A 24,331-nucleotide genomic window follows, 5' to 3' on the forward strand; every position below is an offset into this window, starting at 1 on the left:
TGTGTTATGTCAAAATGTGGATCAAGCTTTTATCATAAATGTTTATAAGGGGGACATGTACTGTATTTCTAAACATGACTGTTAGGACTGCAGAAAAGATCATTGGTGCCAACCTGCCCTCCGTTCATTGACTTATACTTTTCCAGAGTCAGGAAACGGGCAGGAACCATCACTGCAGACCCATCTCACCCCGGACACAACCTGTTCCATCTTCTCCCCTCTGGAGGGCGCTACAGAGCACTGTACGCCAAAACCAACAGACTCAGGAACAGTTTCTTTTCACATGCCATCATTCTGATGAACAGCTGACTTCTTACCCACAGTGGCAGGTTCAATTCTGTGCAGTAACCCAGCAATGCTTTGTGTAAACAGCACCTGTTCACTGGTTCCCCTTATTATTCCACTTATTTAGTATTTATTCCTCATTCTCATTTCTCACTTATTATTTATTATTTATATTTACTCATTATTCTCATTCTCATATCTCACTTATTATTTATTCATCATTCTCATTCAAATACATACATTTAAAATGACAACTATCAAAATTCACTCCTGCATACTCCTCATTGCACTCATTGCACTATTGCCTCTATATTGTTTCTGTTTAGAGTATGTATATATCAGTGTGTAAATATTGTCTGGTTGTTTTGAACGTGTAAGCGCATTGTGAGCAACGCTGTTCCAAAGAAAAATTCAAATGAAACTGATTCTGATTCTGATGACAGGTACCACATTCAGGCTCTTCCACAATGCACCATAGGATGTGGGAAATTAAATGAATAAATGATGTCTCGTTATTGGGTAGGCAGCTTACAGATCTTGAGGGCATGGTGATGTTTTCACAGAATTTAATGTACACTGCGATGCAGTCTGTCAGGTAATTGATGTCCTCCCATGTGGCTCCAGAGTACGCCCCAGTCTGTAGACTCAAAGCAGTTCTGTAGTACCTCCTCAGCCTCCTGAGTCCACCTCCTCACAGTCCTTGTGTGCACAGGCTGCCGCTTGACAAGACAAAAGAACATACTTTGGAGACAGCAAGACAAGGTTATGACCCCATTTGAAAAGTGGGGGAGGGCAGTGGCACTATATGCATCCTTAGCATTTGCATTCAGGAGGTCCAGAGTTTTATTTTTGGAATATGCCTTTTGGTTATAGGGGAAATGGCTCTCAACATATTAGATGTATGGAATTTGGTGCACACATTCAGTGCTCTCAGAATTATTTTTCTGTTTTATTTTTGCTTGGCCCTTTATTGTCTTCACAGCCAATGAAGAACAGAGACAGAGACTGGCAATGATCACCAGTTGAATTCAATTAAGTGACATCTGTATATCTGAGTTAAGTATACACATTACTGTAAATGAACTTGCAGGCAGTTGTAGAGCAACACATCAACACAAAGGCTACATGCCTTAGGATTATATTCTGATAAATATGGACTGAAGACAGTCACTGTTCAACAAGTCATTTCCTGGCCGTCTTTGTACGCTGAGACCTGGCAAAAGGTGCAGTACATATATAACACTCAGCTGGGGATGATCCAGTTGTTCATGTCTCATATGGCTAGGGCTGTGATGATATGGAAAATAAAACCGAAATCGCAACACTCAGCTCCACGAATCTGTGTCACGGTGGGAGAGGGCAGAATCGCCAACTCCCAGAGTTATCCTTCTCGTCCAGATCCAGTGCTACCAGATCTTTAAATTACTAGTAGCCCTTTTGGTGCCTTATTCCTCATGTCTGGTAAATTTAGCAAACTTTACAGACGGCTAAAAGCAAAAGAGGGGGCATTGGGGCTGTTATCATAGTAAATTGTTGCTGGCTGACTGGGGGCTGACTGTGGAATGGATGTGTCTGCGGCACCCCCCCCCCCCCCCCCCCCCCCCGAAAAAAAAAGAATCAAGGTTTATATCGAATCATGAGTCAAAAACCGTGAGCGGAATCTAACCAAAGTTTGGTGTATCGTTACAGCCCTACAATTGTCACATCAAATCTTTCTTCTGAATGCCCATTTTGAGTCAATGAGACAGGATCTTTCCAGTTGACTTTCAATACAATTAATTTCCTCACCAATTTCTATCCTCTGCAAGATAATTTAGCTAAATAAGACCAAAGCATCAGAGGTTAGATGATCACAGCAAGATTATCTGTAAGAATTGTTTAATAGAACATTTACATCTAGAAAGACTTGGTTTGTGTCAGGAAGGTTTTTACATTTACCTGAGCTGACTGAAATAAACAGAAGCAATTTCCCTCATAAATTAATCAAATATAAAAGAATTCCTTTGTCAGAAGATAATTGCTTACCTTAAAATTAGATGTCCGAGGAAGAGGGACATATTTTAATTTTATTATCATGGTTACACCGTTGTAACCATACTATAGAATCCCTCAGAGAGAATTTTCAGAGCGACCCATCTGTCAATGGAGGTGTTGGGTAATTTTCAACATCTGTTAATAGTGGAGATCGGCATGGAAACACAGAGCTTCTGTTTTGTAATTTGTGGCCCTGCTGCATCATCAAAAGTAAAAACATGGGGAACTGAACTGATATTGGCAACTGAAAACCAGAATTGCAGGGTCAGTGCAGAAGGAAAACACAGTTATGATCAAATTAATTGGACATCACCCACTTATCAACACTGGATCTCAGAGATTTTGAGTAAACAAGGATTATCAGGAAGGGCAAGATAAATGTAATTTTCCAACTATAATAGAAAAAATAACAGAAATGAACTGGGTACAAACCAAAAGGTTTCACACTTTCATCAACATGCCTTTTTTACATGAAATCTTTTCTATGAATCTATGAATTGCAGGAACGTCTGCGTGTGTGTGTGTGTGTGTGTGTGTGTGTGTGTGTGTGTGTGTGTGTGTGTGTGTGTGTGTGTGTGTGTGTGTGTTTTATGCGCATATCTCTAGAACCGTTAGTCCAATGGTGTTCAAACTGGTGTTTTGCTACGGGCACGACGTTGTTTGGATTAGAAATCCAAAAGATATCGTTAAATATATATCGGTATAAGAAGCACATTGACTTTCTACCCCTCTACTCGCTGGCCACTCCCCCTCTCACACTGCCCACTGACTGAGCACTTTGGCAGCTAAAATGTGACATACACCTGACTTCAGGCTAACAAAAATGTGCAAAGTAGCCCTACATTGGACTGTCTTTGACTTTGAATAAACAAACGACAATTCCCGGATTTAAGGACGTTTCAGAATCCCACACATGCAAAGCACACCCAGCTACAGACAACAACAAGTGGCAGGTTACCGCCTTTGGCACTTTTTCTGCTGGATATAGCCGACCATACTTACTTTTCTTCACTTTCCTGGAGGAACGGATAGCCGAAATACAATACGTGATCCCCGTCATTAATGTCTTGTGACGTAAGACTCGCGTTTAAAAGATGCTGGGTAGCGGAGAAGAGCGTACTTCACGCAACATCTTTCATCTAGAGGGAGTCTAAACGCGGATTGGCCTACTATTCATCTAAAAGTGGTGACTTGGAGATAGCAGACGTCCCCAAGCGTCAGGAAAAGAGTGAGTGTTGTGTTGAGTGTTGGGATAAACGGTGATAAATAACGACAGCTTTATCCCAATAATAAAGAGTCTTGTGCGCTTGTTACTGAAATGTGCTGAATGCAGAAGGGGACGCGCGATGCGTTAACGTAACAGGTGGCACTTTATGGTAACAATGTTTGTTTTTTTAGCATGTGTGTCAATGTCAAACGTCAGGTTTATAGTAACGAGTTAGCAGCTAACTACATGCTGAAGTGGAGGAATGCACCTTTTGAAAACATGAAGCGCTTAACTTCCCAAAGGAAAACCCGCACCGAGAAAGAAAAGGAAGCTGCTATTCATGAACTTTTTAACGTGAGCAAAGAGACTTTTTAACTACCAAAACGGATCGAGTGGAGACAAATTTCGATTAACGGACATCAGGATGTTTTCTGCTCAGGGTGGTTTGAATTACACTTCATACTTCAACATGAGCGATGACCGGGAGCCGGGAGACGCGCCGGCTGGCACGGGGACGATCTCCCCGGCGGGCTTCGTAGTGCTGTCCGTGGTGCTGGGCTTCATCATGACTTTTGGCTTCCTAAACAACTTCATTGTTCTGCTTTTGTTTTGCAAATTCAAGAAGCTGCGAACACCAGTGAACATGCTGTTGTTGAACATCAGTGTCAGTGACATGCTGGTGTGTTTGTTCGGCACCACTCTCAGTTTCGCCTCCAGTATTCGGGGGAAGTGGCTGCTGGGACGCAGCGGCTGCTCCTGGTACGGTTTCATCAACTCCTGCTTTGGTAAGGTCTTCCTATTTCCTGATATATTCCAGCATATGCCTGACCAAAAACACGGTTTCAGCTTGTATGTACAGCCTGGTGGTTTACCATCTCCACCATAGCCTATTAAAAATCACAAACATATTTTTCTTATAAATAATTTAGACCTACATCCACCGTCATCATCCGTTTAATTAAATAAAAAAAATAAAAATAAGACAATAATGATAATGCTAAAGGATAGCCTATAGCCTAGCCTGTTCAATTTCTTGTGGAAATGTCTGCTGCTTTTTTTGCAACATTACCCACAATGGATACAACCTGAGATATTTAAAAGTAAGTGACCCATGGCAAATCTCCCCAATATCGCCAATCCTATTGTTGCTTTTATATTCCCTGTTGGCGTATAGCCTACATCAGTGACTGGATCGGATGCGTTAATGTGTTTGTTTTTAGAATGGCAGGTCATCTGCAGCACCATCTGTTTAATGACTTTACTAAGGCAATTAACACATGCGAAGGTCATTGCTATTGTAGTGGTTAAATAATGGGGACAACAATTTCCAAAGGTCCATGTATTCCCGCTAATATCTATATTTTACAGTGAGACATTTTAGTTAAAAAATACACTTGGCAGTGCACACTGGGGGGAAAAGTAAATGTAACACTGTTTCTTTATCACCTCTAGCTCTATTTGTATTTGACCTTTTCTAGCTGAAAACAAAAGGGAATGAGTACATTAATGCACCATGTTGTTTATGATTTGCAGAGGGAATCTTTCCAAATGAAACAACATGTGATTGTTTGCTTTAATGCAATAGATGAGAATTCTGGGCTAAAAAGTCCTATACCTTGTGAGTTAACTCCTTTGTGCATCAAGTGTCAAACATCCCCATTTTACTATTGTACACAAAGACAAATTTGCTGTCTTTATGCCGTCAAGTCTGGGCTTTGTGGTGGTGTTTGTTGTTCGATTCCTCCACCTGAAGAATTGTAATAATGTAAGGAATTGGATGCATTGACCTTAATGCCTATCTCACAACCTTTGAACTATCCTATTTGATGATAAGAAATTACTCATTAATCCTCGCTTTTGTCTAGATGTTTGATCTGCAATCCAATAAGGGTTTAAATGAGATATAGATTTCCTAGATAATTTAAGTCAGGGGACCTCATGTAGTTTAGAAATTATAGTATGCTATAGTTTCTCCGCCCTCTCACATCCTTTGAGGGAATATTTTGTATTTCGCAGTGTTCTGTTAAGTTTGCTTCTGTCTATTTACATGCTGTCCTTTGGTATGCCTCACTGATGAAAAAAAAGAGAGAGAGAATTTTGATTGAGACAAATTTCCATTTTATTGGAAAAAAACATGAAATTATTCAGACTGTGTTTTTCGAATCAGCAGGCGTTTGTTCAGACCGTCTCCCTCCTCTGGGCTAAGTGTTTGCTAGTATCCAGGACTTGACTCAGCGTGGTGCTGAATACTGGAGATAGTGCAAATCTCATTGATGTGATTAAGTCAGTTGCCAGACACCATTAGACACATACATTACTTCTTTCATGACACCTGCAGGTATCATTTTTGCATGATATTGTTCTGCAATGCCAGTGAGAATATGCTGCTGAAACAAGACAATTTAACTAATACATGCTATAGTATTTGTTTTGTTCTTCTTTTGCTGTGACATTCATTTCTACCCTGCCATAAATATAGTTTCTAGAATAACAAAGCTTACAGAATTTAGCAGATATAAAAGAATTGGCCTAAAAAAACTGGCAATAAGTATATGAAGAACACCCATCTCTTAATGTTTATGTTAGAAAATCATCAGAAACATGTCCTATTTTACTAACTTACTAATTTTGATGCTGATTTTATTTTTCTACCATTGTGAACTAACATAAATATGTATTCAGATAATTTCACCTTGACATTCTCAGACTGTATTGTGTGCATCTGCATGCAAATAACAGAATGTGTGCTTTGTTGTGTATATTTGTGTATCATGTTAACGCTCATGCAGTGATAATTCACTATGGTTTTTGATTCTCATCCTTTAAATAAAATTCATGATGAAAAAGTAAACGATTTCTGATTGCAAGCATAAAATGTTATCATTGAAAATGACGTAAAAAAAAATAAAAATAAAGCCTCTGTATGTGTCGTATTAGCTGTTTTTCTTGTCCTTGTTATCTTTTTGTTTTGACATGTAATGGCGCAGGGTCAAAATGTGCAATGCCTAAAATGTGTAATGCCTACATTTAAACACACAAGCAATCTCACACATTTATTCACAATAAGTACACTTGAATGAAGTGTTGCAAAACAATATGTTGTTGCAATGTGTTTACGTGTTCCCCAGCATCAAGCACACTCACACCTTCCAGAACATCTTGTTCTCCCCCTAGCAATGGCGTTACACATTTCACACATCTGTTTCAAATGTCCATTGATGCATGGCTACACCTTCACAATAATGTCTAACTTGAATTATTCATTTCAACCATACCAACCATTTCAACCCTGCCACCATCTCCACACTGTTGTCTATTCTTCAGATGAGACATCAGAGGAGCTGCTTCTATATGTCACTGCCAGAGCACAAATTCATTCATTAGATGTAATATCATGATTGAGCACCACTTGCCCTTGGACTGCCCAAGGCTAGTTTCAAGCAAGGCTCAATTAAAAAAAAAAAAGCATTACTTCAGCCCCCCTCTCCCAGGTCTTATAAAGGTCTGTTTTATCTCTTGTTTTCTGAAGGCAAACAGAATGCAATTAACCAGCATGATGCAGATGAATCACCTATCTCTGTTTGGTTGTTGTTTACTACACCTTTACAGATGTTTTCTAAGTATTACCTTTGACACACAACTCTTTGAGAGAAAATACATTCGCAACCAAAAATGATCAAGTGAAATACAAAAACGTTTTCGTTTATGGTCCCCAGAGAATGAATTCCATGGTTACTAGTGATCCGTTTTTTTTCCTCACTATGGGTGAAATCTGTGGTTTTGAGGGAAATGTCCCCTATAAATTTGGGACACATTCCTGCCTCCCTGTTTTGGCCAGAGAAGAACACCTGACCACAAATATGTCATTCCTGTTGCTGCAAATAACCAAGTGTAATCTTTCCCAGCAAATGTATGGAGCGCTTATTATGTTACATGAGAGTAAAATCAACAGTTGCTTTGTGGAGGAATAGAGAGAGAGAGAGAGAGAGAGAGAGACAAAGAGAGAGAGAGAGAGACAGATGGTTTCACAATTAATAAATTGATTGCTGCAACGTTTTAATTAGCAGTGAAGAAGTGTTGTATTTACCTCATTTCAAGCTGCACAAGATACTTTAGGGTCTTTGATTTTTCATATTTCAAGTGTTTTGTCTATCTGGTTTCAGTGTGCTGTGTTTTTCTTCCCAAGACATATAAGATTCTATGCCCTCCAACTACCCATTCCTTGAATGCCTCATGGTAATACGGTGTAATTTGAACCATGAGGTATTACAATAAGAATACTTTCTATGCCCAATATATAGAAAGGTTTTGTCTCTAGTCCTTGCTTGTTTTACTGAGCTATAAGGACAAGTGTTGGCAACATCATGAAGCCATGAAATGGAAAAATGAGAAATTTCAAAGATTCCAAAGAGGAAGAAACAGTAGCAGATGGCTCACCGTGTTAGATTTGAAAATATTAGGCAGTGAAATAACCAGTTCAGTAAGCATTAGTCCTTCATTGAATAACTGCTCTAAATGATACATTTTATTTTGTCTGAGGGCTTTATAATGCACAACAAATCCCACAGAATCATAAGACCCGATGTCGGTGTTAAGGACCTTGTCACTGCTGCTCCATCACAACGTATGTGCACTGTCTGGAAAGCTGTAGAAAAAAAGGCAGAGAAACTATGTGATATAAACATATAAGCTTATTATTTCAAATGCATCACCATCACAATTAAGGGGCACCAAATGTAAGATTCAATTCTATTTTGTAGCTGATATATTTCAATTATATAGCTTACTTTTCTCACATTAAGATCTGTTTTCTCAGATTTAAGACAGAAATAAGTGTAAAACGTAAAAAGTTAAAGATGTTAGATGTTAAATCTAAATATTATATCTGTCTAAATGTTCAATATAAATATTAACTCTAAACCTAAATGTTAGATTTAAAGCATAAATGTTAAATCTATATGTTACATCTGATTCAAAATATTATATCTAAATGTAAATGTTAAATATACAAATAGCCTATTCTATTCTATGTTTTACCTGCTGATCCCATGGCTGATCCACGGTCATTTCGATTTAACATTTAGGTTTAGATTTATATTTAGATTTTTAATTTGCATTTAATATTAAGATTTAACAATAGACATTTATCTTTTTAATTTGACTTTATAAACAAAAGTGAACTGAATAATCAAAATATATTAATTATAAAATTATATCTGAATTTTTACATTTGAAACCCCACACCATTGGCCCCATTTGTAAATTAGATTGCATGGTTCAAAATCTGTCTATGTTATCATCTAACAATAACAAATTTTAAGCACAACAACCCTGACACCATGAATAAAAAATAGACTTTGCCAGAATTAAATACTGGCTGTAATACTAATGGTAAATGGAATTAAAACCAATATTTACAGCAATGGTTACATGAAAAATAAACCCTGCTCAAGGTCTTCAAGCTGATGTATTTCCGATAACAAAACAATCGTGATCTGATTGTTTCCTAACACACACATTAACATTCACATTCATGCGATAACCGCAGCGGTTCACTAAATATGAGCTCTTGAACATCAGGGAAACAACACCATCGCACTTAGTTCACACTTTTCTTGCATCTTCCTTGGATTTATTGGACATTCTCGTCAAAGGTGTGCTCCGCATTGCCAATGCGGTAAAGCAAAAGTGGAGAAGAGGTATAGGGGCCGGTGTGCTTGTTCACCTCTGCAGGCAGAGATTTTGCACTCCACTACTTGGATTATTTCTCTTGAATGTGCGCTTATTGTGCAACAAACTGGACAAACTACAGCTACTGTTAATGAAATACAGAGACTTTTCTCAGAACCTCAGACCACCGATGGTTCACCTGAATCCCTCATACAAGCAGAAATCAAAACTCTCTAAACCTTTAATGAGAACATCTAAGAAGTGGACCAGTGAATTGGTGGCATATCTTCAGGTGTGTTTGAACTACAGAGTGGAATGTTTTCAGTACTGTCAATAACAGCTTGGACGATTACATGGAGGCTGACATCATACATCAGTTTCTGTGAGAACGGCTGTAAACCAAGACGTTTAGGAAGAGGCGTTTAGGAGGGGAGACAGGGACTGGTTGAAAGAGTCAAAATTTAGATTTAGCAAGGCAGTGAGAGAAAACTGTACTCTGAGAAACTCCAACAACAGTTTTCGGCTTCTGTCTGGAAACACTCACAGATATCTTTAACACCTCACTGGAGACATGCCACGTACTAGCCTGCTTTAAGTCCTCCACCATGATCCCTATCCCCAAGAAGACAAGGATCACAGGACTACCGACTACAGACCCCTGGCCCTGACCTCAGTGGTCATGAAATCTTTTGAGCACCTTGATCTGGTTTACCTCACCAACCCATCCTGTACAACCTGCAGTTTGCCTAAAGAGCAAACAGGTCTGTAGACAACGGTGTAAACACGGCTCTTCATTATATCCTCTGTCACCTGTACACCTCAGGAACCTACTCAAGGATCCTGTTTGTGGACTTCAGCACTGTTTTCAGAATTATTCTCCCAACTCTGATGCAGGACAAGCTGACCCAGCTGCATGTGCTTGGCTCCACTTGTAGGTGGATCACAGACTTCCTGAATGACCGGAAGCAGCACAGGAAGCTGGGGAAAAACGTCTTTTACTCTCTGACCATCAGCACCAGGGGTTGTGGATTTTAAGAAGGACCCAGTTCCAGTCACACCCATCACCCTGGTGACTCCTCAATATTCCTGGGCTCAGTCATCTCCTGGGACCTCAAGTCGCCTCAAGGACCTAATCAAAAAAGTTCAGTAGAGGATATACTTCCTGCTCCAGCACTGTCCGACGCTATTGTCCGTTCTGCTAAGAAGGTGATTGGCTGAAATCTGCCGTCTCTCCATGGCCCGTACGCCTTCAGGACGTTGACACGGGCAGGAAAGATTGTGGCCGATCCCTCTCACCCCGGACACAAAACAGTTTGAACCCCTCCCCTTTGGCTGGAGGCCGTAGTCAATCAGGACCAAAACCTCATGCCATAAAAACTGATTATTCCCGTCTGCAGTCAGTCACGCTAACAAAGCCCCAGGACCTATGAAATTGAAATTTCATCCTACAACCTATCCTCTACATATTCTATATATCCAGAACCTTTGAGTATCCCTCTACATTTTTGTACGTCTTACACCAAATCATGCAGCCTCCTTTTTCTTTCTAATTGTCAAATAGTTGTATGTACGTATGTACTGTATTGTGTGCTGTACCATCAACCAAAGCAAATCCCTAATAAGTGCTACTTACTTAATGTCTTTCTGATTCTGATTCTCATGTTTTCCACAGGATGACAACAATATCTGCTGTAGAATATCTTTAAGCGTAACTCTCACCAAAATGCAACCTAGGGTACTTTTGTAAATGTACATAAGTCAAACCTTTGTTTAAACGCATAATTGGGACAGAAATGCCATTTTTAAGACTTACATTATTTTAATTTTTTGGAAAAATGGCCTTTGACTGGGAGTGCTAGGTGCCCTACTATGATAGCATCAACATTGCTGTTGTTTGTTGTTTGTGTACACAGAGTTTACTGAAAAGAAAGGTTTTGAACGACTCACTTTAGCAGTTGTTTACGCTATCCGTCATTTTTCCAGTCAAAAATAGTCAATCTCTGTTAAAACCTTTATTTTTAGTAAACTCTGTGAAAACAAACAATGTTCTCAATGCTTAATGTAGAGCCCCCAGTGATACTTCAAGCAAAGTTTCACGTTGTGTTGAGCCTTTCTTTGTGTTTTAAAAATAAAATAAAAAAAATCTAATCTAAACCTAAATATGCGTTAAAACAACAGTTTGACTAGTGTAAATTCACAAAAAGACCCTAGGTTACATTTTGGCGGGAGTTACATTTATGTATTGTTTCCCACTCTCACTCCTCCACCTCTCTGTCCCTCTTAGGTATTGTATCGCTGATCTCTCTGGTGATCCTCTCCTATGACCGCTATAGCACTCTGACTAAATACAACAAGCATGGTCCAGGCTATCGCAAGCCTCTGCTGGCTGTTGGCGGCTCTTGGCTGTACTCTTTTTTCTGGACAGTGCCCCCTCTGTTGGGCTGGAGCAGCTATGACATAGAGGGGGCTGGAACCAGCTGCTCTGTGTCCTGGAAAGTTCAGACGGTCCAGTCGCACGCTTACATCATCTGCCTCTTTATATTCTGCCTGGGTCTACCCATCCTGGTGATGATCTACTGCTATAGCAGACTGTTATGGGCAGTTAAACAGGTATATAGACATCAAACTGTGTGTGCGTGTGTGTGTGTCTGTGTCTGTGTGGTTATGCACCTTTCCTGTCTGATGTTGCAACCACTAATTGCTTAAATTGATCCTCCACCAAAATTTAGATTTTAAATAGCCAACATTGTAGGATTGAACATAGGCTTGAACTAAAAATAGCTAAAGAAATAGTTTGCTTTTTCACAAAGAGTAGCAGGTGTTTAGATTGAATGTATGTGATTTACAACTGACTCTAATGTTGGAGGTTAAAATAAGTTTCAAAACATCAATGGAAAGCTTTCAAACCAAACATGTACAGAAAAAGGCATGCTCAATTGGCCTCCCCATGAAAGAGGGTGAATTTCAGTGGCAAGTGGAATGTAGTGGAGGAATTTTGTTCATTGAAGCAGAATTTTATAACACCTTCAACCTTTCCATCCGAGGGATGAAGCCTGAGTGTGAAAATAGGTGTAAATCACTAAGGAAGTGCTTTTTTTAGTACTATTTCTGGTCTTCTTAGGGACTAAGAAATATCTAGAAAAAAACGTTTTTGCTTGTTATCTGCTGGGACCACAGAAATAGATCCGCTCTAGACAGCCTCCTGTATTTTGTAAGAGCTAGCGTTCACTCCCTACTGGGATGGCATGTGTGTCTCTCACACGAAAGTCATCAAATGTATCCCAAAATAGTAGCTAATACAGTACCTCAGGCAAATATTAGGCTTTGTTCCACTCTTTCAGTTGGACTGCTTAGCTGATTGCAAAACGTACCTAATAAATTCATCTGTCGTGCAGCATCTGATCATGATTGTTTTGTGGTTTGTATCCTATCTACTTGCAAGGTTCAGTTCAACAATGTTTAATGAGACAAACAAGTTAATATACATTTTCTAACAATCACACCTCATTTACTTTAATGGTGCAAGAGTAGATAGATAAGAACGGGACCACCAGAGGAAAGGAGGATTGGTTCAAAGTATAATTTCATGCAGATAAACATTCCAGGAGAAAAAAAATAAAAAAATGAATGGTGCCAACTTACGATACCAAGACTTTGTTTATCACAGAAATGGAATGTAACAGTTTCACAACAGCCTCTAAGAAGCCTACAAGCCGAAACTGGTGCTTTGAGTTTCTGGGAGAGACATTACTTGCTTTTAATAGTTAAATCCTTAGCACTCCCAGAGATATGTTTATTTCTGAGAGCAGAGGGGGTCCGCAGGGCAAGGGATTATCACAACAATATGCCCCAGAAAGACTAGCACTGACAAAGCCCAAAGCCACTCGCACATGTTCTTGAATGTAAGGTACTTTGGACCTCAGTTTTTACAGCGCTATACAGATTAAGATTATTAGAATTACGTTAGAATACGATTGTACAGCATACAAACACAGAAAGAAAATACACAACCTCTGACCCCTAAGGAGGAGGAAGAACTGTTGGCACTGCTGTCGAGCTACACAGGAGTATGTCTTATATCTCAGGGTTGTTCTTCCAATGATCTGTCTTATCCTCAAACTGCTGGGTGGCTCTTTCTAAAAATAAATCATTTTATCTGCTTGTAATGACCTTGTGGTATCAATAAGCTGCTTTCACTTTCCCTATTACCTCTGTGTGGGTCACATTAGTTGAATTGGTTTCAGTTCAGTTTTATTACCTCTGTTCAGTCACTCTTTAAACCACCTTTGCAATCCTTAATACGCCATTATACTTTAGCACACTAACCCTTTCTTATTGGAGTACATCTTTATACTTAATCATTTCACATACCGTTGGCTAGAGGGTATTCTATTTTGTGCAGTTAGCTCTGCTGTTTAAAACCTCCAGTCTATTCAAGGTTTCATGATGCAAATCATCAATCTGAAATTGCACAATTATTCTCAATATAGTTTAGCAATAATAGTTTTGCGGTACAATTTGTTGTGTTTTTGGCAACCTCATATGGGTTAAAAATTGAAAATCTTTTAGTAGGCCTATTCCTTAACACGTAATAAAGACATGTTACAATTTTATTGATGATTTTGCAAAGATCTTTGATCGATGATGGCCATGTTTTTTGACCAATCTTGCTCATGTAAAGCAGAAATGTGTATCTTTGTCCCGTAAGGCTGTCTACCAATTTAGATGTTGAAAAAAATCAAACTTGACAAAGTTCTATGCATTTAACTGTTCACATTATGCAAATTGGCACAAAAAAAACCTCACGGCGGACGTTTATTGTCCAAGAGGCTTTTAGTAGTGCATAAGTGGCATGGCCTTAAATGATTGCAACACCATCAGGCCAAATGGCATTATAATTGATGGGAACCAAATGCACATAATTTCCAGTCCTTGGGCTAAGTTTGGTGTTTCTAGCCAACCCAGTCTCACGGCAGTTCGTGAAATGTTCACGTAATTTAATCTATTGATTTGTACACAGACATGCTTATATCATTTTTTTTCTGAATCAATAGATTAACTTAGTCTCTTTAGACTTATTAATAATTTTGTGAACATTTCACAAACTGCCGTGAGACTGGGTTGTTCTAGCTCTTTCAGGTCACTGCAGTTTGAGCCAACAGATAATAAATCGGAGCAAAAACAATACATTTCTACCCCTATGAGGTTTGAACCTAAAACATGTTCTATATGCTCAGATGATTAAAAAAAATCATCATATTTAATATAATGCATTCCCCATACTTGATGTTATACACTGTACATTCCTGTGAAATATATTGCAAATATAGAAGTGATTTATTTCTGCCAGTGAGATCCCTGTCTAACCTTGGCTGCTAAAGCTGGCCCTCAGCTTTTTATAATGTAGGCATTCCTGTTGCTGTAAAAGATATTTAGATCTTTTAAAAGGATAAGTGTATATTATTTCTAGTTTGTCTTAAAATAATTCTTACATGCCACATGTGCCCTGACAGCATTGTTTTCCTGTCTATACTGGCCACAAAGAGATCCCTTCCGTTAAGAAATATAAATGTAAGTGATGGTTGACAAAATCATCATGCCATTTCTGTGCACCAACAAGTAGGTATCTATCTTAGTATTTTTACTACAAAGTCTCTTTTTGCTGTTGATGCTTCAGCTCTCCAGTTTGTTGCGTGCTCGTGGTAGTCCAAAAACACCCATGCCAATAAATTTATGGCAAACGGTTGCACAGAAAAGACTGCGCTTTTGAAGAATCCGAGCAGCAACAATGACTGCAGTGGGAAGTAATCCCCATTAGCATACACATACATATAACATTTGACCTAGGTAGGGTCAATGCAGAAGCTCAGCAAAGAGGAGGTTGGGGTGGTGGAGGAAGATGCATATCAGGAGAGTTGAGATGTGTCAGGTTATATATCTTTCTGTATGCAACTGTATGAATATGATCGGGTGGTCTTTGCCAGCTGGTAGCCTGGCAACTGGTCAATGAACCACTTATTGTGAAATCTGAAAATCTTGAATGAAACAGCTGACCGCAATCTACTAATGCAATTTTAAACATCAGAGCTCTGCCAGACCTGATCATGGATGTGTTCGCAGAGGGTTGGTACAGCGCCCTCAATCAGCCTGGTGTCCATTAGAAGGTTTTAACTTTCACAGTCTAGAAAAGCTATTGTAAAGTGTGTGATCATTCCAAAGTAAGTTGTTGCCTTTACTTTTCTTTCATCACTTTTCTTATTGTTGCAAGATAGTGCAATTGATTCCTTTTCGGGAAACAGATGACAAGCAATCCTGAATTTTGAATGTTAGAACATACTTGAATGAAAAACCCTTTAGGGAAATCAACAGCTGCCAAGGAAGATGGAAATAAATAAACATGATCACACTTTTACAAAGAAGCTTTTCAGTGAACATTAAAGTTCTAGACAGGTTTTCAACTACAAGATCTTGTTGTGCTCTTGCTTCACCAACCCTCTCTGTCATCCACAGGTGGGTAAGATAAGAAAGACTGCCTCGCGGAGGAGAGAGTACCACATACTGTTTATGGTTTTGACCACAGCGGCCTGCTACATGTTGTGCTGGATGCCTTATGGTGTTGTGGCCCTGATGGCAACATTTGGCCCTCCCAACATCATTACTCCTGTGGCCAGCGTGGTGCCCTCACTACTGGCCAAGAGCAGCACTGTCATCAACCCTCTCATCTATATATTCATGAACAAACAGGTGAGTCAGCAATGGGACCGTTTGACATGTACGACAGCTTTATTTACACAGTAAAAAAAGACAAATTACAACAGCTGAAATTATACAAATGGTCTATTTAAATATCAATTCAAGTGTAAGAGTTTTCACTGTCAAATCAAAGTCCAGAAAAACACCCTAAGGCCGTTGGGAGTAAAAACAGGACTTTCTCTCTTATTATGTTCAGCTATGGATGCATTTTTTTCTCTTCCTCTTTTCATGAGTACTGCATGAAGCTGCAGGAGGGAAATGTCCAAAAAAACTTAAAATGTTCAACAATCCTTGAGAAGCAGTGTGGTGCAGAAATTCCCACAATACTGAGTAAAAACATGGCATGAAAACTAGGCCTCGGGAGTAAAGAGCGGAAAGAAAGAGGCTGAGAGGGAAAAACGTAATAAACAGTGGCTGCACATTTCTCATGGATTTTTCTCTAATCTCACCACTCACGTTTAACACAATAACCTGTATATAATCCTGGCATTAAAATGTTATCTTAAAGAGAATTAAAATTTCCATTAAATCCTACCTTCAAACATTCCAGAGAGAAACAGTAGCACCTTATAAGTCCTGCTATTACTTAGAGTCCGCTAAGACATATTTAAAAACTGAATTTGGCACAATATTAAGATGTGAAGACGAAGTTGCCAGAATGCCTAGCATTAAATCAAGTTCTCCCAGGGAACTACTTACAGCTGCACCACTGCTGAATGTGATTTCCAGTCCACAAACATGCACTAAAATCTGCAAAACAACACTTGAGGAAAAAAAAGAAGAAAAAAACATTAATTTAACATTAACATTAATGACAATGGTGTCTACTTGCAGCACAGTACAGCACGGACAGTTTAAGACTCTAACCCCTGATCCTGATTTGCATGCTCTGTGCATTGGAAAGTAATCCAAGTTATTAGAAATATACATGTACATAATGGGTTCAGGGTGTTTTCACCTTCAGTGTGTTACAATCACAAGTAAAACATTTGATTATTTATCTCAACAGAGAAACATAAAACCTACAGCAGAGCTGAAAACCTGCATGATCCAAAATAATTGATAAATCTCCTTAAGCTTCAAAAATGGTTTCTATAGTCACGTTTTTTTAACCTCTGTTACAGTCATCTCCCAGTTTTTACCAGGTTCCTTGTTCCAAGAATCTTCTAATGACATGCCAGACAATACACCTGAAACTGGGGCTGGGTATCAAACTTCACTACGTTTTTGTATTCAAAATGCGTCCATTAAATTAAGATATTTCTATACAATTCCTACTAAGGCAGCTGCAAATCAATGAGGGGAACTGCTTTGTGGCAATATTAGATTTACAGCAGTTTACATCAATATGATGAAATACCGTTGTCCTGTATGTAATTTATTAAATTAGTCATTCCCATCAGGTTATTTTTTCAAAATGTATACAGTTTTCCAACTAGCTAAAAGTAATGCTGTCTAATTAACTACAGCTCTGCAATAAATCCTGTTTTAGAGAGATGTTGATTCAGTTGTATGGTCAATTTATAGGATGTAGTTTGTGGTGCTGTTTAGTTTACTGCATTATAGTTATATATCAGATAAGTGTTTTTAATATTTTGTCCACTGCGATTTATTTAATGAATTTATATTTATTTACTAGATTTAGTTTTAGCAAAGTCTCACTACTGTAATAAACAACAGTGTAGTTTTTCAACATAATTTCCAGAGAATATCTCGATAAACAGTCACTGTTGCAAAATAAAATACCATAATAGAGGTTTTTTTATCTACATCGCCCAACCCCACCAAAAACTTGTTGTGGTGTTTTGTCTATTCTTTGATCAGGGGTTGCCTGAGTTATAAAAAGAGTGTTTTGTAAATGCATCGTTCGGTATCAGCACTGTACTGTGTTTTTGTAGTACTACTGACACATTTTGGATGATACCCAGCCCTACTTAATATCAAGTAATGTTAAGCCCCAGAATCATCTACATTGAACTACTACAGAGCCATCTAATTCAGCATACATCAGACTATTCAAAGCAACATTTCTGAGACATGTTTTCACATCTTATATCAAACCACAACCAATGGCACAAGAACATTTTGAATAACACACTTAGCAATATAACTCTGTTAAAGGCAAGATTTTTCTGACAAGCAGCAAAAAAAATCACCACCAATCTCCCTCTCCACGCTAAACTAATACCTCTAGAGCTTGCTGAAGATGTGACACTGACTGAATGTAATCATAAAAAGCATCATAGTTGGAGACAAAGCAAATCTGCTAATATTACCAGTTCAAGTTCCTCTTTTATTATTGTCTCTACTCTGAGCAGTGAAAGGTCACAGACCAATATTAAAGATTTCAGCAAATATGAGACATTAATAGTTGCAGAAAATGAGCTATATGCTGTTACATGATAAAGAAATAACCCTGCACATGCGCAGACCATACTGTACTGCATTGGTGAGCTTCAGGGAGGGTTTGGGCATTACACGTAGTGGGAAAATTACATTCAATAAAGAGTGAACTGAATCCCCTGATACAGCTCACTGACATTGCAATATCCACTGCTCCCCACCTGTGTCCTGCTACAGTATTTGATGCATGTACCTGAACAGTCACAAGGCAACCCTAGGAACGTTTTAAGTCGACCTCTAGGCACAGAGTTACAGCTGTTCTGAGCACCAGTTTGTTCTGAAGATCTATTTAGGCCCCACTCACTTTGATTTAATGACGCTGTCAGTAAAAAAAAATAAAAATGTTACTATTGGTAGGATGAATCCACAAAGGGCAACCAGTGCCATCCTTCCTGTGGGCTAGTAACTGAGAGACAGGCTTCTAGACTCTGAATGAGTAATCATTTAAGTGTGAACAAGGAGCGACATACAGGTGGTTGTGAGCTGGCAAGTTGGCATGCACAGGAAGGTAATTTAATAGATCTTATAAGTGTGAAACAAACCATTTGTGACCGCACAAAAATGTTGGATTTCACAAGAAGATAGAGGAATGTCAAACGGCAACACCTGCTGCAGAGAGTAATATGACTGGTGTGACACCTTGACATTGTATCTGTGAAGACACCAAAACCGTATTTTTACACTATGCAATCTTCTGCATGAAATGCTTCTCTATGTAAGTGTGAATGTTTGTATATTTGTGAGTGTATGTTGCATTTATGACATTCAGCGTGGATGACTTCTTTGCTTATACACAACCCTTTGGACCAGTAAAAAAAAAAAGAAAAATCACAAGTATCCACGTAATAAACCGTGGCATTTCCTTCAAGTGGAGAACCACCCATACTATTGAAAAACAGTATACACCATTGACACATACCCAGTTATTGAAAATTCACTTGTCTATCTAAAACACTATCTGTTGCTACCCCAGTCAGCTCCACAGCTAACGTGGCTCAGCTAAAGCAGAGAGAAACGTCTTTTTCAGCTTCATCTTTGAGACTCTACCTGCCAGTCTCTGGCCTAGTAAACCATTTTAAACGAAGAAACATTCTTTCAGAAGTCTCCACGAAGATCCCTCCCTGGAGGGCTATGGCTTATGTTCTTCATCGGTCTACTGTAAATCTTGTAAGCTCCAGCCTCAATGTCGCCAGTGGCTTTATTGCACCTCTCCCTTAGTCAGCCAGAAAAGGCTGGAGTGTGTGTGTATGTTCAGGCTCAGAGGGGTCAGGTTTAATATCTCAGATTTCACAGTTGACGGTGCTGAAACCCGGAAGAGTGACCCGTCCCTTTCTCCTGAGGTCACTCTCGGGGCCGGTGTTGATCCGCTGGATCAGGCTCTTCTCGTACAGGAGGGGATGGTAGGCACCCAGTGTACAGGCAGCATCATAATAACGCTCATGGTAATGGCACAGGTCTGTCTGCCTCATGGAGGGAATGTACTCGTACACATGCACCTGCTCGCATAGCGCCATCATCAGGAGGATGCCTGCAATGGTAACACACAGAGACAGAAAGACAGAGACAGAGAGACAGAGAGAGAGACAGAAAAAATGTTAAGGTCCATATTTAAACCATAAAAGACTAGACTATAAAAACTATATACTACACTATAAAAGACTTTAAACTATTTTTTTTTTTTTTACAATGACTTACTTTAAAACCTGTTGATACTCAAATGCAAACTAGTTTAGGGTAGAAAACAAAAGTACAACCCTGATATTTTAACATCAGTCAATCAATGCCACATTACACTTGGAAAGACAAAGTATAGGCGGTCATCTTTTACCTTACCTTAATAGCATTTTTTTATCCAGGGAAGTTTAGCAGTAATCTCTTTTTCAGAAGCTCTCTGTTGATATTCCCACCTGAAAGCTGCTCAGTGCAATCACAGTGTGATCTGCTAGCCACTTGCTAACTTTACTGAAGCAGTTGAGGGTAAATGGAATTGTTAGAAATTTGGGGAATTACGCGTATTGCTGTCTTGCTGAGAGCTAGATGAGAAGATCTACACTATTCTCATTCAGTATTTGCCCGTTTACTATGAAGCCACAGCCATCAGCTGATTAGCATAGCTTAGCATAAATGTCAGAAGCAGGGGAAAACTGCTAGCCTGTTTCCAGTCTTTAAGCTAAACTAAGCTAAATGGCTAGCCGGATGTATTTTTGTATTTAACAGACATACTGTATGTAAGAGTCTTAATAATGTTCTTGTTTCACTCTCAAACTCATCCAACAAAAACAAAACTTTACTAAAATGTCAAGTTCTTCCTTTAAGGTTGCCTCAATAGTAATGACATTTCATTGTTTTCATCTGGTCCAGAGACTAACCAGAAAACTGGCCACCACCGCTGCTCTTACATTTTCACTTTAGTGAAGTTCTGCTTTTGTTTTTTTGTTTTTTCTTCTCTGTTCGCCATGACTTCAAACTCCTTTAGCCTCCAAGTCCAACCTCTGCACTAATTTGCCTTTCAAATGTTTTTTTTGTGCTTGGCATACACATACTGCACATACCTTACCAGCCTTTATATATGCTAGTATTAATATGCAGTGATCCTAAAAATGCACATCTGATAAGGGAAAGTAAAAGTGTCTTCTTCTGCATCAGCTAAACGTGCTCCTTCGGGAAAAGCATTCATCATAAAGTCTCCATTGGATCTGCATAGTGTCAAAAGTGAGGGACTGCAGTTACACTGGGCAAACATGCTAATGTGATTATAAGTGTAAATGTGAAGTTTGGTTGTGCGGAAAAAGATTACCATGCTCAGCAATACCCTCCTTTAGATAAAGATAAAAATTGAACTGAATACATCATGTGTGAAGACTGTGAGTTTGACTGACTCAGCATGCTCTGCATTGGTATCTTTCATACACTGTGACACCCTGCCTACACAGAGCAGTTAGCCCCCACATATAGTTTACCCTTTGGTATTTTTCATTCCACCTTGTTTTGAACATTGCTGCTGATTTTTGTTTATTAGTTCGTCTCTGATGATTGTTATTCTGCTCGCATCTCTCCATCTTCTCTATTGTTGCTCTCCAGCTTGATCACAGTCACCACAGAATGTATACGCATGTTGTGTAGGCCTACATTGATTTAGCCTTCAGCTTCCTGTAATGTTTTTTTGATGAGATCCAAAAATTTGAATCTCTAAGTTATTAAATCTAGACTTAACTTTCTCATAACTATCAACATACTGATCAAATAAATATAAATTCTTATCAGCTGAAATGTGTATTAGTTATAGACTAGTTTACAATAAATGTCATTGGCCTTTAAAACAGTCCGTCAAAACCAGTATACGTGGTTTTCTAGTAAAATGACTAATTCTACATGTTTGTACATAAGTTCATCACTTTTATTACTGTCAGAAGGTGACTATAAGTTAATTTAAATATCATGCAGTACAAATATACAAAGGCAAATGCATGCAAGTTGAATGTTGATAATTGATGTTACCTTTAATAATATAGTGAGTGAGTTCATTTGAAATAGACTTGAACAGTTACTGTGTCTACAGCCCGTTTGTAGCTTATTTTGATATCCAGACAGCATGAAACTACAATTTCTATTTATTTTACATGGCTGTCCAAAGTTGTAGATAATGTAGATGAGATACAATACTGCTAAAGTAATGACCACTGCATAAAAAAGGTACCCTTACATAATTGTTATTTACTTTATTAACATTTGTCTTCAACAATGTGTCCCATTAATGTGCAAAAAGAGAGTGTTGACAAACACCTGTCTTAAGTTGTACAAATGTATTTATTCAGAAGCAAAAGAATAACAAAAGAGAAAGAAAAAAAGATTGCACCATGACTCAGTCCCTCACAAAGTTCAGGAAACACAGAACAAATACCTATATTTCAGACAGCAGCTCTCAGACGTTGCCAACTACTGTGTTGAATGAAGGTCAAACCAACTGGACCACTTACTTTATAAGTCCAACAAGAAATTGAGGAAGCATTTTGCCCTTTAACTGGCACTAACAGTAGACAGTGAGTATTCAGGACATGAAAGTACACACACACACACACACACACACACACACACACACACACACACACACACACACACACACACACACACACACACACACACACACACACACACACACACACACACACACACACACACACACACACACACACACACACACACACACACACACACACACACACACACACACACACACACGCGATTTCTGCCTATTCAAACTCTGAACAGCCTTGTACTCCGAGTCTCTTTAAGAGCACGAAACAACAAATTTCTGATGATTCCAAGAACTGTCCGTTTAAGTTGTGTTCAAGTTATCTGTCTTTCCATCTCTTTCTCAGTTCTACAGGTGTTTACTGATTATGTTCCAATGTGATCACCGGTCAGCAGAGAACAACAACATCTCGATGCCCTCCAAGACCACGGTGATCCAGTTGAAGCGCAGAGTCTATAGCAACACGGTGGACTGCACCGCACACATCTCCACTGATGCTCTCAACCAGTGTGGCAGCACCTCGGCCACCAAGCAAACAAACCCCCCAGAGGTCACAACCTGAGCCTGAATATTCTCAACAATGGAGCTCGACAGCTACACTTACGTGAACTGCCGTGGATGTGAACTAAAGCATGATGCAATAAGAAAGTAAATCAACTTTAACTCTTTTTTTAACTCTATGCAGACACCTGAATATAACACCTACAGCATTGTTTGTGATTGTTGGACATCTCATTCCTAAACCAAGGACATGGTATGCTGCTATACCAGCCACCAGTTTTCCGGGAAAGCTTTCCAAAATATTTTGCACATATTTTGCCACAATTTAAAGGCCAGGCACTGATGTTGGGGGATTCGGCCTGGCTCACAGTCAAAAAAAAGATGAAGGGTTTAGGTCAGAGCTCTCTGCAGTAATTCGGAAAACCATTCCTTAATTGTTCTTGCTTTGTGTACATGGGATTTGTAATGTTAAATTGGTTAAGGTTGTTATTGTTATTTATGTGTTATAGATTTTGGATTTCCCTTAATTGGAACTAAAGACAAAAACAATGTTCTTAATTCTAACACAATTCTACTCTGTTTACCATATGGAGTACTTTACCCTTGTTTATTGGTCTCTCTGTTGCTTGTTGTTTGTCATTGTGCTGCTGTAAATGCCAATAGCCGTGCTTCTTCAATGAGAATCTTCAGTGGATTGATGTATTCATCGTGTAAATGGTGTCTTTTCCTCTTCTTTAAAAGGTGAAAAGGTAAAGGTACTTTATTGTCACATACAGATAGCAAAATTCATTCTCTTCATTTAACCATCCCTCAAGAGCTGTGCTATGGCGGCAAATGTTGCGGCATCCTGAAAATTGTCACACAATTTGCCTTTTAACCTGTGTATATTTCTAATTGTATAATTTTGTTCTTTACAGTAGGGGTTTATTTTAATAATTTTATTTCTGTGATAGTGATCTCTTTTAATATAATTGCTTTGGGTTGTTGCGTGATATTGTTGCAAGTTTCTTTGTACATTAAATTCACTGGTCACACCTATGGTCTCACTAGTAAGTAAAAGCTGTGACATAGAACCTGTGTTCAAAACTGGTCTCTATCACGTAAACAGTGCATTATATAGTGTGTTCCCCATTTTGTAGTGGTGTTCGAATTATCCGCAGTCAATTTCACTTACTATAGTCCACTACAAAATACCTACAATGCGCAGATCATTTGAGTGTACATACGATTTACACTACATTTTACTCCCGTATACCACAATGAAACGTGGTCTTGTTTTCCCAGAGGAGAAGAAGAAGCAGAAGCACCTGCACAAAAACTCAAAAGGAAAAATGGAGAGAGCCCTAGTTTCTAAACAGTGGAAATGTAAAATGCAAGAAATATACAACATTTTACTTTACTCCTGGGTGCTTGGTTTGTTTCAGGGACGTATTAGCAGTATTTTT

General features: G+C 38.8%; 2 protein-coding genes across 2 annotated transcripts in view; one reads left to right on the forward strand and one right to left on the reverse strand.

Annotated features, from left to right (window-relative positions):
- The first annotated feature begins 3,430 nt into the window (after window positions 1–3,430).
- Window positions 3,431–24,331, forward strand: tmtops2b (teleost multiple tissue opsin 2b). The gene is made up of 4 exons (XM_034886335.1): window positions 3,431–4,311; window positions 11,481–11,806; window positions 15,707–15,940; window positions 22,732–24,331. Exons 1-4 carry the CDS (start codon window positions 3,951–3,953, stop codon window positions 22,945–22,947), a joined length of 1,137 nt encoding a protein of 378 aa, XP_034742226.1. The 5' UTR covers window positions 3,431–3,950; the 3' UTR covers window positions 22,948–24,331.
- Window positions 15,956–24,331, reverse strand: part of st6gal2a (ST6 beta-galactosamide alpha-2,6-sialyltranferase 2a) — a 36,436-nt gene continuing 28,060 nt past the window's right edge. Inside the window, exon 7 of the mRNA XM_034886305.1 lies at window positions 15,956–19,880. Within this exon, the coding sequence (XP_034742196.1) occupies window positions 19,633–19,880 (248 nt within the window). The 3' untranslated portion in view covers window positions 15,956–19,632. The remainder of the gene's footprint in view (window positions 19,881–24,331) is intronic.

Source organism: Etheostoma cragini, chromosome 11 (assembly GCF_013103735.1).
Source record: "Etheostoma cragini isolate CJK2018 chromosome 11, CSU_Ecrag_1.0, whole genome shotgun sequence".
Lineage (NCBI taxonomy): Eukaryota > Metazoa > Chordata > Actinopteri > Perciformes > Percidae > Etheostoma > Etheostoma cragini.

Excerpts from the sequence above, each read along its gene's own strand:
- tmtops2b (XM_034886335.1), top strand. The coding sequence starts at position 3,951 with ATGTTTTCTGCTCAGGGTGGTTTGAATTACACTTCATACTTCAACATG. Across the intron at positions 4,312-11,480 it reads TTTCATCAACTCCTGCTTTG|GTATTGTATCGCTGATCTCT; the intron begins GTAAGGTCTTCC and ends TGTCCCTCTTAG. Across the intron at positions 11,807-15,706 it reads TGTTATGGGCAGTTAAACAG|GTGGGTAAGATAAGAAAGAC; the intron begins GTATATAGACAT and ends TGTCATCCACAG.